Source organism: Marmota marmota, unplaced genomic scaffold, assembly GCF_001458135.2.
Source record: "Marmota marmota marmota unplaced genomic scaffold, marMar, whole genome shotgun sequence".
In the NCBI taxonomy this organism is placed as follows: Eukaryota; Metazoa; Chordata; class Mammalia; order Rodentia; family Sciuridae; genus Marmota; species Marmota marmota.
Window position 1 is genome coordinate 62439649 of NW_025999968.1, and position 15658 is coordinate 62455306.

At 58.2% G+C, this 15658-nt stretch overlaps 1 protein-coding gene and 1 long non-coding RNA gene across 5 annotated transcripts in view; one reads left to right on the top strand and one right to left on the bottom strand.

Moving 5' to 3' along the window:
- Trpm2 (transient receptor potential cation channel subfamily M member 2) overlaps positions 1-15658 on the top strand; it is a 50574-nt gene that overhangs the window by 13642 nt on the left and 21274 nt on the right. For 3 of the 4 annotated variants that reach the window (XR_007347849.1, XM_048803777.1, XM_015478845.2), the window contains exons 6-15: positions 1561-1741; positions 2798-2859; positions 3981-4181; positions 6639-6741; positions 10769-10890; positions 11078-11422; positions 13175-13312; positions 14296-14425; positions 14654-14799; positions 15380-15492. Coding sequence is in view for 3 of the 4 variants with exons in the window: in XM_048803777.1 (XP_048659734.1) it covers positions 1561-1741; positions 2798-2859; positions 3981-4181; positions 6639-6741; positions 10769-10890; positions 11078-11422; positions 13175-13312; positions 14296-14425; positions 14654-14799; positions 15380-15492 (1541 nt within the window). In the remaining variant the exon portion in view is untranslated. The remainder of the gene's footprint in view (positions 1-1560; positions 1742-2797; positions 2860-3980; positions 4182-6638; positions 6742-10768; positions 10891-11077; positions 11423-13174; positions 13313-14295; positions 14426-14653; positions 14800-15379; positions 15493-15658) is intronic. The other variant, XM_048803776.1, reaches the window with a different exon arrangement.
- LOC125616990 overlaps positions 14656-15658 on the bottom strand; it is a 5890-nt gene continuing 4887 nt past the window's right edge. The window contains exon 3 of the long non-coding RNA XR_007347850.1: positions 14656-15579. This is a non-coding gene — a long non-coding RNA (uncharacterized LOC125616990). The remainder of the gene's footprint in view (positions 15580-15658) is intronic.

Below are 15658 nucleotides of genomic sequence, written 5' to 3' on the forward strand. Positions count from 1 at the left end.
CTCCTCCTCCTCCTCCTCCTCCTCCCTCTTTCCTCTTCCTCTTCCTCTTCTCCTTCTCTTCTTCTTAAATATCTTTTAGTTGTAGATGGACACAATAAACCTACTTGTGTATTTGCATGCGGTGCTGAGGTTGGAACCCAGTGCCCACACATGCAAGGCAAGGGCTGCACCCCTGAGCTACAAGCCCAGCCCCTGGACAGCTTCCTGCCTCAAGGTCTTCATTTCTCCTTCAGGGTCATCAGCCTGCTTTCTGGAGGGTTTTGGGAGTCTGACCGCCTTCTTCGTGTTGTCCTGCCCTCCTCCTTTCAGGACAGGTCTTTACTGATGCACATTTGCGGAAGCCTGGGGGTCTCCTGCGCATGTCGCAGGATTCGGCCTCCTCAGATGGTTCCTGGGTGATGGCTTCTCTACTCCTGGCTTGTGCTGCGTGGTCGCGTGCCCACAGTCACACGCCTGACCCCTGCACCCATGTAGAAGGCTGGTGGCTCCCCCACCCTCTCCTAACAGGGACTCTCTTAATCCTTGAGCTCTGTATGAAATGGAGATAGACCCAGCATCTCCTGAATCGTCAAGTCCTGGTTTTCTGCCTGTCAGTTTTCCCTTCAATTTATCCCCTTTTCTGTGCATTTTATGAGAAGCAGCAAAAAGAAACCAGGCCACACCTTTGACACTTGGCTTGGGGAATTCCTGAGCCACCTGAGGGCATCGTGCACAATTCTGCCTCCCACAGACCCCCAGCGCAGGTGCTGCAGACTCTCTTCCCCCCAGTTCTGATAAGAAGCTCTCGTTTCCTTTGGAGGCTCCACCCTTTAATGTTTACCCTTCTATGAAAGTTCAGAGTGCGCTACGTATGTGTTCCCTGAGACAAGGAAGACTCAGGCCACGCTCCTGCTCCCTCCTGAGCGCTGACCGCGTCCTCAGCACCCACGTCCTTACGATAGACTGTGCCAGGCAGTGAGGCCTGTCCTGTGCCTGGACCCTTCCTTCCTCCGCCCCCCACCCAACTCCAGAGCCACGTGCACCTTTGGGGTATTTTTTTGTAGCAGCTCCTCACCTCCTGGTCCCAAAGTCTGTGTTTGTTTCGTGTGATGCTAGAACAAGTTACCACAAACCTTAGAGCAGCAGAAAGGGTAGAAGAACACTGAAGTCAGTGCTGTTTGGCCAGAAGCAGTGTGTGGCGGGGACCCCCCAGGCTCAGGGAGAACTGGTTTTTTATCTCTGGCAGCGCCAGGCTTTCTCTGGCTTGTGGCCGTACCTCTGCCCTTGGCCTCTGTGGCCACATGGCTCCCTCCTGGTCCCTGTGGGTCTCCCTCTGCCCTGCCTTTGAGGAGTGCTAGAGATGGCACTCTGGGCGCACCCAGCAACACAGGTCCGTCTTCCTGGGTTACGTCCTAAGCCGCATCTGCCAGGCCCTTTCTCCAAATTAGGCAGCGTCCACAGGCTCCCGGGATGGGGGCTTGATTTCCCTGGGGGTGCGTCATCCAGCCTGCTGCCCCCACCCCAGCTATCACGGTGTGGGACTTCCGCCTGACCACCTGTTGCTTCCCTGGCCACCTGCAGGGCGGCTTTCCGGCCGAGTATGTCCTGGACGAGGAAGGTCAAGGGAACCTGACCTGCCTGGACAGCAACCACTCCCACTTCATCCTTGTGGATGACGGGACCCACGGCCAGTACGGGGTGGAGATCCCCCTGAGGACCAAGCTGGAGAAGTTCATATCGGAGCAGACCAAGGAGAGAGGAGGTGAGGGGAGTGGGCTTCCAGGGCTCCCCGGGCAGAGAGCGCCGGCTGGGCAATGCCAGGGACGCAGCTGGCCCCACTGGCCGTTGGCCTGCAGGGTGCTTGGAGGTGTGAAAACGTGACCTGCATTCCTTCCCAGCTCCTTCCCTGCTCCAACAGGCTGCCTGCTCTTCTCCTGCCCCCTCCCCCCGGGCGGGGGTCCGCGTGGGCCCGCAGCTTGTCTGTGTGCTCTCGGGCAGAACGTCCTACGACCCTCTTACACCACGGCAATCTCAGGTTCAGAGTTCAGAAGGGGCAACGGTCAAGATTCAGAGCTTGACTCGGGGCTCTCGAGGGTGGGATGGGTGGGCTCCAGGACCTTGGGACGCACGTGTAGGGTTTCTGTGAGAGTCGAGGAGGTGCAGAAGGTAATGGGGAGGTCTCGGCGGGTACCCAGGTGTGTGGGGTGCTTGGAGCAGTGGCTTTCGAGCTTCCTGGTGTACCCAGTGTGCTGGCCCCGCCCAGGGCCTCTGACTCCCCAGGTCTGGTGGGAAGAGAACGTGCTCCTCATGATCTCCCAGGTGATTCTGATGCTGCTGGTCTGGGGACACCCATTGAGAACCCCGCTTTACTAAGAGAAGCCGAGGTGGGCGTGTGGTGGCAGGTGGATGGATAGGACTTGCTGCCAGGGAAAGGGATCCCTGTCGTTGCCCCAATCCCCTGGCTGCGGGTGCTGGAGAGCACAGGGACTGGACGAGGGCTGTGGACAGAGCTCCCTGCCTCGGCCCTGCCCGTGCAGGAGGACGAGGGCCTGCCGGGTGTGCCCTCTGCAGGGTGGGCCTGGACTTCCAGGCACCATGGCCGGGCTGCAGAGGAAAGCAGGCAGTCGCAGTGGCCCGCTGGGTAGAGAGGACAGGGCAGCCCAAGGCACCAGCTCTGGTGGCCCCCAGCCTGGCCCTGCCCGCCCTCCGGAGAAAGCCAACAGGAGTTGGCTGGGTGACATGAGCTGGTGGGGAAGAGTGACCTCAACAGAGGGTCGTGCCCACAGGTTCCCTCATGTGGGCTCCATGCTCTGCCTAGGTGTGGCCATCAAGATCCCCATCGTCTGCGTGGTGCTAGAGGGCGGCCCCGGCACGCTGCATGTGAGTACTGGCCGCAGGGCAGGCTGCGGGGCCAAGTCCTGCTGCCGGGGAGGACTGGCTGAGGAGTCTTCGCTGCTTCCTGGTGGGATCATTGGTGGGACAGGGCGATGAGCTGTCCCTGGGAGACAGAAAGGGGGAGTTCACCATGGGCAGGGCCATTTCCAGGTGGAACAGGGGGCACCCAGGGAGGATCCTGGGTAGGAGTGTGACTTGGTGGCCTGGGCAGTAACAGATGCTCCAAAGGGGCCTGGAGCAAGGAGGGGCCTGCTGGCTCTCTGCTCCCCGGACTCCTCTAGGAGGCCAGGGGTCTGCAAGCTGCTCCCAGACTCCCTGGAGTGTTTTCAAGGTCCTCGCTCCCACCCAGATCCTGGGCAGCAGCAGGGTAAAGCACACTTGTTAGGTGGCCTGAACAGCTGCTCCTGGACCTTCCTTCCAGAGCCACTCCATGGTGTGTGCTTGGCCTCCTCCATGGATGCTAGCCCACTCCATCTGTTGTAGAAAGGTCTGGATTTGGGGCAAGACTCTGGGGGATCTGTTCATGGCATCATGGAAGATGCCAGTTTTCATTTAGGACCCCCAGGTGAGAACAGAACCCTGGGCTCCTGGCTGGACAGGTTCCTCAGAGCATGCGGTCCCCAGCCCTACCCAGGCTGAGTCCCCTTTCTGGCTCTCTGCCGTCAGGGCCACCCTGTGCTTCTGCACCCAGGGCAGGCCCCATGTGCAGAAGGCATCCTTCTGGAGCAGCCTGCGTCGGGCCCTGCCTGCAGCTGAGCTCACCCTGGGCCTCAGGTCTCCATGTGGTCCTGGCCTCCCCCGAGCTTTTGTAACCAGGGCGCATGCAGCGTCCTCTGTGGCTTCATGTCTGAGTGTCCATGGGAAAGTTGTGAAGCCCTCTGATTAAGATGTGAGCCAGAGGCCTCCCTGGGGAGGGGTGCACCCTCAGTGCTCACAAGGGGCCTGTCCCTCGGGCCTCGGGACACTCCAGGTACTAAATGCTTCCAGTAAATTCCAGCCCCGTAGCCCTCCCGGCAGCAGGCGAGCCCAGCCCCAGCGAGGGCCCATCAGAAGGCACTGGGGCTGACAAGGACTTTGCCCACCTCGTGTGGACCTGGGCCTTGCAGACCATCTACAACGCCATCACCAACGGCACGCCCTGCGTGATCGTGGAGGGCTCGGGCCGCGTGGCCGACGTCATCGCCCAGGTGGCCAGCCTGCCGGTCTCCGAGATCACCATCTGCCTGATCCAGCAGAAGCTCAGCCTGTTCTTCCAGGAGATGTTTGAGACCTTCACGGAGAGCAGAGTCGTCGAGTGGACCAAAAAGGTGGGGCGGCAGGCATGCAGTCCCCAGGCCGACCCCAAGAGGCTGTTGGCCTGGAGGGACCAGGCGGCAAGGGACCCAGAACAGAGTGCAGAGGGTCCCGTGGGTGAAGGATAGAGAGGGAGATCAGACCGTGGGACGCCGGGCCAAAGGAGGACAGGGGCTGAGTCTGCCCTTGGCAGAGAGAGTGTGGGCGGGCAGGTCTCCGCGGGGCTCCAGAGCGCCCTTGCGGCCCACGAGCCTGCCGCGCTGTGCTGGTGCCGGGAGGACTGGAGAGGGAGACACAGGGTGGGCCTCCGCTGAGATTCAGGCAGCAGAGGAGCTTCCCAGGTGACAGGAGTGGGCGGCTGAGGGGTCCAGTCTCTTGGCCACGTAGGTGAGTGAATGGAGTGAGTCTCAGAAGCATCCACCTCCCCAGGCCAGAAGCTGGGCCTTGGGTGGACCCTGAGGAGCTCTAGGTATGCCTTGGTCCATGGCCACACTGTCTTCCACAGGGGGTATGTGAGACAGATCCTGGCTGGTCACCCCTCCCTACCCAGGAAGCCCCTGACCAGCTGGGTCCCACATTAGAACTCCAGGGCCGGGGCCTCAGGTGATCGACGGTCACCTGTCCTCTGCTTCCTGGTGGGATTCTTGGTAGGGGGTGGAGGGTGCGTCTCAGTTCCCCCCAATACCGTGAGGGCCAAGCCGTGCACACCCTCATGTACCCTCGTGAGCCGGGCTGGGAGGGTGCTGGGCCACTCAGAGACAGGTTGCTCTCCAGGGCCTTCCGTGGGGCACCTCGGCTGCGCCATGCTTCCTTTGGGTTCTGTGGGCAGCCAGGGCCCACAGACCACAGACCACGGGACACACTGAGTTGACCACGCCGGGCCCTGACCTGTTGAGCGGGGGTCAGAGAGGACACGTTCCAGGACTTGGGCTCTGGGCTGGTGGTTGGGAAGCAGTGCTCTGACTGGGTGACGGGGTGGCACGGTGACCTTGCTTTAGCTTTAGCTCACAGTGACCTTGTTCCGTGTGGTGTTCTGTGAGACTGTCTGTCCCACAGGAGAAAGTCATGAGGTCAGGGAGTGGCGAAGCCGCGGGCTCCCCATGGCCACTGGGAACTGTCGGGCAGGACCTGGAGCCTCTTCCCAGCTGGACCATAAATTATTCAGGCAACTCTCGGAACTGAATCAAATTTGCTGCGGCCAGAAGTGCCTATTCTTCAAATCCACTTTCCATCGCTGACTCAACCCTGAGAGTGGTGTTTTGCACAAACCTGCCTCAGGCCTGGCCACGGGGTCCCCGTCGTCAGACTCAGTTCAGGGCCTCGGCGTGGGGGTCTGCTCTGCGGGTGGCTGACAGGACGAGGGGACGTGGCACCGACGGCCTGCGCCTGGGGCTCTCTCTGCAGGGGGAGCACCGTCACAGCTGGGGGCCAGGAAGGCTTGCCTTCTGCCCTGCTTGTCTCCTGTGTGACAGAGGGACGTGGGGCTCACCCTTGTGTGTGCTGAGGGCCGGGCCAGCCCACAGGACAGGGCAGCAAGGCTGGTTTTGTTCAGGGAACATTGCTGGGGCTGATGGAGGGGGAGTGTGCTGGGCAGGAAGCCAGGAGGGTTTTGAATTTGCATGAAGGCTGGACGGTGAAGGATGGGGACACACTGGGGCCTCAGAGACGGAGGTTGGGCATGTGAGGGGACCTGGAGTGGACAGAGTCTGTGCACAGGTGGGCAGTGTGGCTAGGCTGAGAGGGGAGGGCCGGCAGGCACGGCCAGTGTGGCAGTCCTGGGGAGAGGAGGGAGGGACCTCAGGGCCGTGGGGACCTGCTGTCAGATGTGGAGTGCCACCTGGCTGCAGGGTAGGAGATGTTGGACGGACGAAAGATAAAGATGCTGGTTGGGTGGCTGGGTGTGTGGATGGATGGATGGACACATGGACAGACAGACATTACATAGATGGTTGGCCACACATAGATAGGCACACAAGTCGGTGGATAGACACATGGCTGGAGAGCTAGATAGCGAGACAGAGACGCGGACAGATGGATTGATACGTGGATGTGTGGATAGATGGACAGATAAACAGACAGGTGGATGGACAGTAGGTAGGATGGATGGTTGAAGAGACAGGGCGGGGAATGGCTGGGGCTCAGCAGGACCAGGAGGAGAAGCCTTGCACAGCATACTATCTTCTGGAAGACTCTGTGTCATTGAGGTGAAGATGCTTCACGCTTGAGCCATGTTTTCCACCTAATGGCCACCACACCACAATGTGTTTGGTCCTTGCGTCTCTTCACCGTCACCATCTAAGGTGAGAGGAGGCGAATGGTGGCCCAGCTCACACAGGACAGGCAGGGCTTGTGCTCAGGATTCAGGCTCCCTGTTGGGGATACAATTCCAAGTGTCCTTAAAGGAGATAGGACATTCACTCATTACTTTGTATCTCACTTGGACAATTTTTTTTTTTTTTTTTTTTTTGCAGATCCAAGACATTGTCCGGAAGCGGGAGCTGCTGACCATCTTCCGGGAAGGCAAGGATGGTCAGCAGGATGTGGATGTGGCCATCCTGCAGGCTTTGCTGAAAGGTGAGGGCCAGGGAAAGTGGGAAATGGGGGAGAGTCCAGATTGCAGGTGCTTGGGATGAGGGACCCCAGTCCCAAGGTGCCATGATGCTCTTCCTCAGTCAGGGGCATGGGCCAGGGAACCGCTGGCCGTGAGCCATGCCACCCCACATTCCTGCCATCGGGAGACTCAGCAAACTCCTGGTGAGGTGACTCAAAGAGACTTACACTGAGACACATCGCAGTCAAACTTCCAGAAGACAAGACAGAATCTTGGAGTCATCAAGAGAGCAGCAACCTGTCACATACAGGGCTCCTCAGCAGGAGTGTCTGGGTCTCTCATCGGGCTGGGGTGTGGCTCAGTTGGTGGAGTGCTTGCTGTGCATGCACAAGGCCTGGGTTCTAACCCAGCACAAAACAAAAACAAGAACAAAACACAGATTTCTTATCAGGAGCTACAGAACCAGAAGGAAGTGGAGGGATATAGTCAAAGTACTAAAGATAATGTGTCAACCAAGAATCCTATACCCAGAAAACCGTCCTTCACAGTGAAGGAGAAACTAAGATGTTCCCAGATAAATACAAGCTGAGGGTGTTTGTTACCACTAGATCTGTGGTGTAAGAAATGCTCGGAGAGACCCGCAGAATGGGATGAAAGGACACTGGACAGGACCTCACAGCCATCTGAAGAAATAAAGATTCCAATAAAGGTCAATACATGGACGATTATAAAAGCTAGCATTATAGTAATAATGGCTCATAACTGCAGTGACAAAGTTAGAAATCAGTGGCAGAAGTAACACTGGGAAATTCACAAATCTGTGGAAATTAATCAATACACTTTCAAACAACCAGTGAATTGAAAGAGAAATCAAAGGGACATTACAAAATACTTAGAAACCCCTGGAAATGAAAACCCAACATACTGAAATTTCTGGAAAAACAGTGCTCAAGGGGAGATCTTCATCTATGAATGTTACATTAAAAAATCAAGGGGATGTGCTCAGTGGTAGAGCGCCTGCCTAGCGTATGCAGAGTCCTGGGCTCAATCCTCAGAACTGAATAGTCATCTTTAAATAAGAGACCTCTCGAGCCAACAACCTAACTTTAAAACTTACGCAACTAGGAAAAATAGGACACACTAAAACCAACCCAAGGTTTGCAGAAGGCAGGCAATCGTAAAAACGAGAACAGAGATCCACGTCCCAGAGAACAGAAACAACGGAGAACACCAAGGAGATCAAAAAGAACAACAAAACCAATGCCCCTGTAGTTAGGTGGACTAAGGAAAAGAAAGAAGGCTCAAATCGCTGAAATCGGAAATGAAAGTGAGGACATTACCACCAAGACGAAGGGTCGCGTTGGTATGAGCAGACATACTCCAACTGATCGGATGACCTAGATGAAGTGGACACAGTCCTGAAAACACAAAACCTACCAACACTAGACCACGAGTAAATAGAAGACCCGAGTGGACCTATCACCAGAAAGGAGATTGAGCCAGTGGCAGAGGTCTCCCCAGGAAGAAAATCCCTGGATTTGGTGGTCTCACTGGTGAGTTAGCCAAACATTTAAAGAAAAACTGACACCAATCCCTCCTAAACTTTTCCAAAAAATTAAAGAGGAGGGAAGACATCCTAACTCATTCTGTGAGGTCAGCGTTACCTTAATCCAACTCCAGACGAAGATGCTGCAAGAAAGAGAAGTACACAACAACAATCTTCAGCAAGGGTGCTAGGATCCACTCTTGTCATGGACAGACCTTGTCATGCAAGACCCCAACTGTGAGGCTCCTGGAGGAAGTCAGAGCAAAAGTGTCATGACATCAGATTTGGCAGTGATTTCTCGGAAATGATCCCAACGGCTTAGGAAACAAGAAGAACAGACAAACCTAACTCATGAAAACGAGAAACCTGGTGCGTCAAAGGTCACTCTCCACAGTGAGAAGGTGATCCACCCAACAGGAGAAAATTCTCACATCCTATGTCAATGAGGGACTGATGGCAGGTTACAAAGGGCACTCGTACAACTCAACAATCAAAAAATCCAATTAAAAAAAGAGACACCAGAACAGGGCACGGTGGCACACACCTGTAATCCCAGCAGCTTAGGAGGCTGAGGCAGGAGGACCACAAGTTTAAAGCCAGCCTCAGTGACTCTTACTCTCAGGAAAATGACTACATGATCCACCCGATTCAGGAGTCAAAGATCATTCCTTCCCAAGGCACCTGGCAAAGCTCAGGGCTGAGTCAGGAGTGGACACTGCCCAGGCACACGCACGGACAGAGGGCATGTTCCCAGCACTGGACGAGACCACGCCCACGTGCATGGCTGCATATCACAGACGCAGGTGGGACGTTACTGACCCAGCTCAAAATAAAAAATACAGAGGGCTGGGGTGTGGCTCAGTGGTAGAGCACACTTGGGTTTAATCCCTAGTACCAAAAAATAAAAAATAAAAAAAATAAAGACACTAGACTAGAGCAGACTGCCTCCACAGAAGGCATGTGTGTAATAAATGTGTGACATGGTGCTTGGCATCTCGGGTCACTAGGGACGTGCGCATTCCAGATTTCTGCAAGAGACCATCTTGCATGCTTTAGGATAGTTGCTGTTAAAAACAAAGCAGAAGGGGCTGGGACTGAGGCTCAGTGGTAGAGCGCTTGCCTTGCACGTGCAAGGCCCTGGGTTCAAGGCCCTGCATCACATAAAACTAACTAAATACAATAAAGTTAAAAAACAACACAAAGCAGAAGGCAGCACTGGTGAGGCTGTGGAGATGGAGCCCTGTGCCCTGCAGGTGGCTGCAGAGGATGTAGCCACCATGGAGAGCAATACAGCAGGTCCTCGAAACTCCAAGCCCTCAAGCAACTGGGGCACACCCAAAGGACCACAGGAGGCCTTCAGGAGGGAGCCCATGTGCCCACCATCACAGTGGCTCTGTCCACAGTAGCTAGGGGGCAGAGACAGCCCAGTGTCCACTCATAAGTGGAAAGATAAGCAGTATGTGGCCCGTCCACCCAATGGAACAGTATTCAGCCTCAAAAAGGAAGGCGTTTCTGGCACCTTCTACCACACGCGGGGACCTCAGGGCAGGCTACCGAGGGATCGTAGTCATAAAAGTACCAATGCCACGTGCGTCCAGGTCCACGAGGGAGCTGGAGTCTCTCATCCAGAGTCAGCGGAATGGGTGCCACCCAGAGGGGGGCAGGGAGGGGACGGAGCTCCAGCTTCCAGGATCAGAGGGTCTGAGGTGGGTGTGTGCGGGTGCCCGGCATCGTGGGTGAGTTGGGCACCACTGAGCCGCACACTCGCAGCACTAGGATGCCAGGCGCTGTCTTGTGTGTTCAGCCACAAGGAGAGCTCCGGCAGCTGGGTGACGCTTCTGTCCTGTCTCGCTGCTCTGCTCCGAGCGCCGATCCTGCGGGCTGCCGCCGTGGGCGCGGCTGGCTCCTTTCCCCGCGGCGCAGGAACAGTGCTTTCCCGAGGCTGTGACTACACCACGGTTGCTTTTCCCACTCATCGGTGGGTGGATATTCAGGTGGTCTCCAGTTTGGGGCTGTTGGTTTTTGCTTCCCTGGGCAGAGGGGCCAGGAGAGGGACCCGTCGTCACAGTGTTTTTACTGACAGACGCAGGGGTTGTGTGTCGGGCGAGGCGAGGCTCAAACTCCCCTTTCTCCTGTGAATAGCGGCCCACGCTTCAAGAGTGAAGCAGGACAGAGCAGAGTGCTGGGTGGGCGCTGGTCCCGGGCTGCCAGCGCTGAGTCTGGGCGTTCAGGTGAAGGGCCACCCTCCGGAGGCCCTCGCGCTCCGGGCACCGTGAGCTCTTCCCTCCCGTCCCTCCCACCTGTGGTGAGGGGCGTGGCTGGACCGGGGTGGGTGTGCGAGGCCCAGAGCCCAACGTTCTCTGGCTCCAGCCTGGAGTGAAGAGAGCTTCCCGGGGCGTGTCGGGGGGTCCAGGCGGCTGAGTCACTGAGAGGCAGTCCACCACCCCGTCCCCAGCTCCCCCTCGAGCCCCAGGTGGAGGACTGACCCCTGCCCTCACCCGCAGCCTCTCGGAGCCAAGACCATTTTGGCCATGAGAACTGGGACCATCAACTGAAGCTGGCCGTGGCCTGGAACCGCGTGGACATCGCCCGCAGTGAGATCTTCACTGACCAGTGGCAATGGAAGGTGAGTCCCGTGGAGGGACCGGCTGGGCCCATGAGTCCTCCTCAGAAGCCAGACCAATCCCTGGGGCGGGTGACCTAGGCCGGCTCCGTCCTCTCCAGACTGGAGGCAGGGGCAGCCTGTCAGGTCACTGAGGTCGGCTCCGCCAGGCAGCGACCCGTGTGACGGCCACCCACGGGCTCACTCTCAGCCCTCAGATCTGCACCCTACGATGACGGCCGCTCTCATCTCCAACAAGCCCGAGTTCGTTAAGCTGTTCCTGGAGAATGGGGTGCGGCTGAAGGAGTTCGTCACCTGGGACACGCTGCTCTACCTGTACGAGAACCTGGAGCCCTCCTGCCTGTTCCACTGCAAGCTGCACAAGGTCCTGGCCGAGGAGCGCCTGGCCTGCGCGCCCTCCGCCCGGCTGCAGATGCACCACGTGGCCCAGGTGCTGCGGGAGCTCCTGGGGGACTCCACTCAGCCGCTGTACCCCAGGCCCCGGCACAGCGACCGGCCGCGGCTCTCGCTGCCCGTGCCTCACATCAAGCTCAACGTGCGTACCGGTAACGCTGCGCCAGGCTCTGCCCCAGAGCTCTGGGTGCTGGCAGTTGGCTACACGGGTGGCCAGCGGGGGAAGGTGTGCGCGGACCTCAGAAATTAATGTTCCTACAGTCCTGAGGCCAGGAGTGCCCACGGGGCTGGGCGTCCCTTCCTGCTGCAGGTGGCTTCAGGTGGAGAAAGGGAGGGTTGGGAGGGAGACACCCATCTCTGGTCTCTTCCTCTTATAAGGAAGCCAGTTCTGCTGAGTAGGGCCCTCTCGGGAATCTCGCTTTATGTCATTACCTTCTTAAAGGCCTTGTGTCCAAATCCCAAGGTCGGGTCGCACCCCAGGTTAGGGCTTCCACAGAGAATCTTCGGGGGCCCGGCAATGCCCTTAACGCCGCCTTCCTCGAAGTTCCAAGCGGTAGAGAAGGTTTCAGGGAGAGGCCAACTCTGCCGGAGCTGGCCTGCTCCCCAGGTGCTCCTGGATTTCCTGCAGCTGGGTCAGGAACGTCCCACTGCGTCTGTGACACGTGGCCATGCACGTGGACTGCAGAGGGCGGTCTCGTCCAGTGCTGGGAACGTGTTCTCTGCACGTGCGTGTGCTGTGCCTGGGCAGCGTCGGCTCCTGACTGCCCTGAGCTTTGCCAGGTGCCTGTGGAAGGAATGACCTTTGACTCCTGAGTCGGGTGGATCATGTAGTCATTTTCCTGAGAATAGAATGTGCTTCGATTCCTGTTTTGAACCTCGGCCCAGCCGCAGCCGAGCTGTGCTACGTGGTGCTCTGTGCCCGTGTCCTCGGGCTCTTGCTGCACAGGGCACGCGCCTTGGGCTGCAGCTTTGTCTTGGGGCTGTGTTTGCTGTGTCCTGACATTGGCTCATGGTGGCTCTGTGGAAGCCACAGGTTTTCTTCCTCGGCTCTAGAGGCGCCTATGTGGCTGGAGCGAGGTCTTCCTCCCGGCGTGGAAGCCTCCCACGAGTGCGTGTGGCCCAGAGTCCTTTGTGAGCAGGTCTCACGACTCTCTCGGTTTCCTTCTGGCTGTGTCTTGGTCTGGATGCTCTGTCTCTTCTAAGATGGCACCTGGCTTTGTCTTCTGTCCACTAGGCGACTTTCTGCCTCCTCCAGGTTTGGCAACCCACCGCTGGCCCGGGCGAGCCGCGGCTGACCTGGGGAGACGGGGCGGCTGCTTGGTCGCACAGACCCAGCTCTGCCCTTCTTGATGTGGGGATTGCCCTCCACCTCTGGGAACTGTTTCCTGGCCATCTGAGAACATGACTGTGGGGCTGGGAGTGGGTTCTGGTGCTGCTGAGTGGGCTCAGTGTCTGTGCTGTCACGTGCTGCTCAGATGGGACCCTCGCTGTCCCTGCCTGTCCTGAGTTCCTCTCTGCAGGAGACACCGTGTGGGGTCCCCTCGCAGAGCTCACGGCCACAGTCCTGCTTGGGGACTGCAGGATTCACTCACTGAAAGAGCTAGGGTGCCATCAGATGGGCTTTGAGCTCATGGCACGTTACAAGGGTCTCAGAGTGTCCGTAAAGGAGACAGATGGGTACCCCCGTTCCAGAAGTTTCTCCATGTCTCTGGAATAGTGGCCCTTGAACTGTGGTGTGTGTAAGAATGACCTGGGCTGCTGAAAATGCAGGCTATGCTCTCAGTCTCTGGGACAGTGACCCTGAGGCCGGGGCGGGGCAGGACAGGTGTTCCGACAGCCCTGGCTTCTGATGCCAGTGGGCCTCGGTGGGACCTGGGCTGTCCGCTGCCCCCAGGTGCAGGGAGTGAGCCTCCGGTCCCTCTACAAGCGCTCATCGGGCCATGTCACCTTCACCATGGACCCGGTTCGGGACCTTCTCATTTGGGCCATCGTCCAGAACCGCCGGGAGCTAGCGGGCATCATCTGGGCACAGGTAATAAGACTTGCTTCTTGGAACACAACTATAGGCTATTGACCAATGGAAGGAAGCCCAGTGCCCACAGCAAGTGGGGCCCCCCACAGCTGTGCAGGGAGGGCAGTGGGGTCTGGTCACAGCAGGACTTAGTGCCCTGTGTTGCAGAAACAAGAACTTTGCTCTAGGAAGGAAATCTTTTTATTTTATCATTTTTTAAAAATCCTGCCAATACGAAGGGACACAGCTTTTGGTAGATGAACGGATAGGGAGACTGTGGTGTATATACACAGTGGAACATTGCTCAGCGTTAAGAGAATAAAATCATGGCACTTGCAGGTAAATGGGTGAGTTGGAGAGTATCAGGCTAAGAGAAGAAGCCAAACCCCAAAAACCGAAGGCCGAGTGTTTTCTTTGATATGAGGATGCTGACTCATAATGGCGATGGGGGGGCTTGGGAGGAACAGAGGGACTCTAGATTGGGCAAAGGGAACGGACGGGATGGGAGGGGGCGTGGGGGTAGGAAAGACAGTGGAATGAGTCAGACATCATTACCCCAAGTCCATGTATGAAGACACGAATGGTGTGAAAATACTCTGTGTACAACCAGAGACTTGGAAAATTGTGCTCTGTGTGTGCAGTGTGAAGTGAATTGCATTCTGCCCTCATATATAACAAACTAGAATAAATGAATGATTAAAAAAAGGCCTGCCAAGCAAACTTGTCATGTCCAGGGCCAAACTTGTCATGTCCAGGGCCAAGGCCTGTGGGAAGACTGTCCTTTGTGGCCCCTCCAGGTCCTCGTAGGCCAGGGTACCTGCCATGTCATCTGTCCACTAGGGTAGTGTAGGGCAAGCAGATGTCTCCGTGGTCGGTGCAGCAGGTGGCCATCAGCAGTGGTTGCAGGCCATTGTAACAGCCCACACTGTGCCTGGCTGTGCCTGGTCCTGGGCAGGGGTGGCCCTGGCTGGCTCCAGGCCTCACTGCTGCCCTGGTGTCCCCAGAGCCAGGACTGCATTTCCGCCGCCCTGGCGTGCAGTAAGGTCCTCAAGGAGCTGTCCAAGGAGGAGGAGGACACAGATAGCTCGGAGGAGATGCTGGCCCTGGCGGACGAGTTTGAACACAGAGCCATCGGTGAGCGCTGAGGGACACTGGGCCCAGACCCTGGCTCACACACCTGCTGTCGCCCTGGGGTCCTTGCCTCTTGGCCTGGGTGTTTGGCGGCATCAGCTCCACCTGCCTGTTTTGCCCCCATGTGCAAGATCTCAGTCCAGGGTGCCCTCTGGAGGGCTCGCTTTGTGACTGTCCCCAAGGCTTGGTGACTGTCACCTGCTGTTCTGACTCAGATCTTCCTCTGCCCAGGGGTCTTCACCGAGTGCTACCGGAAGGATGAAGAGAGAGCCCAGAAGCTGCTCATCCGCGTGTCGGAGGCCTGGGGGAAGACCACCTGCCTGCAGCTGGCCCTGGAGGCCAAGGACATGAAGTTCGTCTCTCACGGCGGCATCCAGGTGACCGCTGAGGCCCGCCGGCCGTGCCTGGGTGCTCTGGGACGGTCACAGCCTCCAGGCCTCGGGAGGGACGGGGCAGCTCACTGCTGCTGCAGAGCAGGGGCCACCACAGCCTGGCACAAGGCACGTCCCCAACTCTGGGGGCTCCTCCCAGCACAGCGTCAGGCTGTCACCGTGTCCAGGCGGCTCCATGCGACCTGGGGAGGAGGAGTCCTGGCCCCACCCCCGGGGCTTAGAGGGCCAGCTGAGTCCCAGTGAGAGCCTGGGACTGAGGGGCCTGGGGACCTGCGGGGATGGCGCCCTCAGCTCTAGAAGGGAGGACAGACGGACGGGAGTCACAGGTGGACCCCCACTGGTGTGAGACCCACTGTCCTCCCCTTACCACTGTGGACCACCGCCCAGCTCTGCCCCTCTGGAGCCCGTCCTGCAAGGGCACCTGTCCTGTGCTGGCCACCTGCAGCGGGGGCTCAGAGCGCACCCTGGTGGTCACCGAGGGTGTGGTGTCACCCTGGGGTGGGGATGAGAGGTGGGATCAGGCAGGCTGGGGTGCCCACCCTCCCAAGACCCCCGCTGTCCACAGGCCTTCCTGACCAAGGTGTGGTGGGGCCAGCTCTGCGTGGACAACGGGCTGTGGCGGGTGATCCTGTGCATGCTGGCCTTCCCGCTGCTCTTCACTGGCCTCGTCTCCTTCAGGTGCAGCAGGGCCGCGGGCCTCGGGGCTGTGGGTGCTCCTGGGGGCCTGGGAGCAAGGGGCCTGGGTCCTGCCGCCGTGCCAGGGCCCTAGGGTGGTTGGGATGCACGTGGGCAGGAGGTGGAGGGAGGACCCACGGGCCCCACACCCACAGGCCCCACACCCATG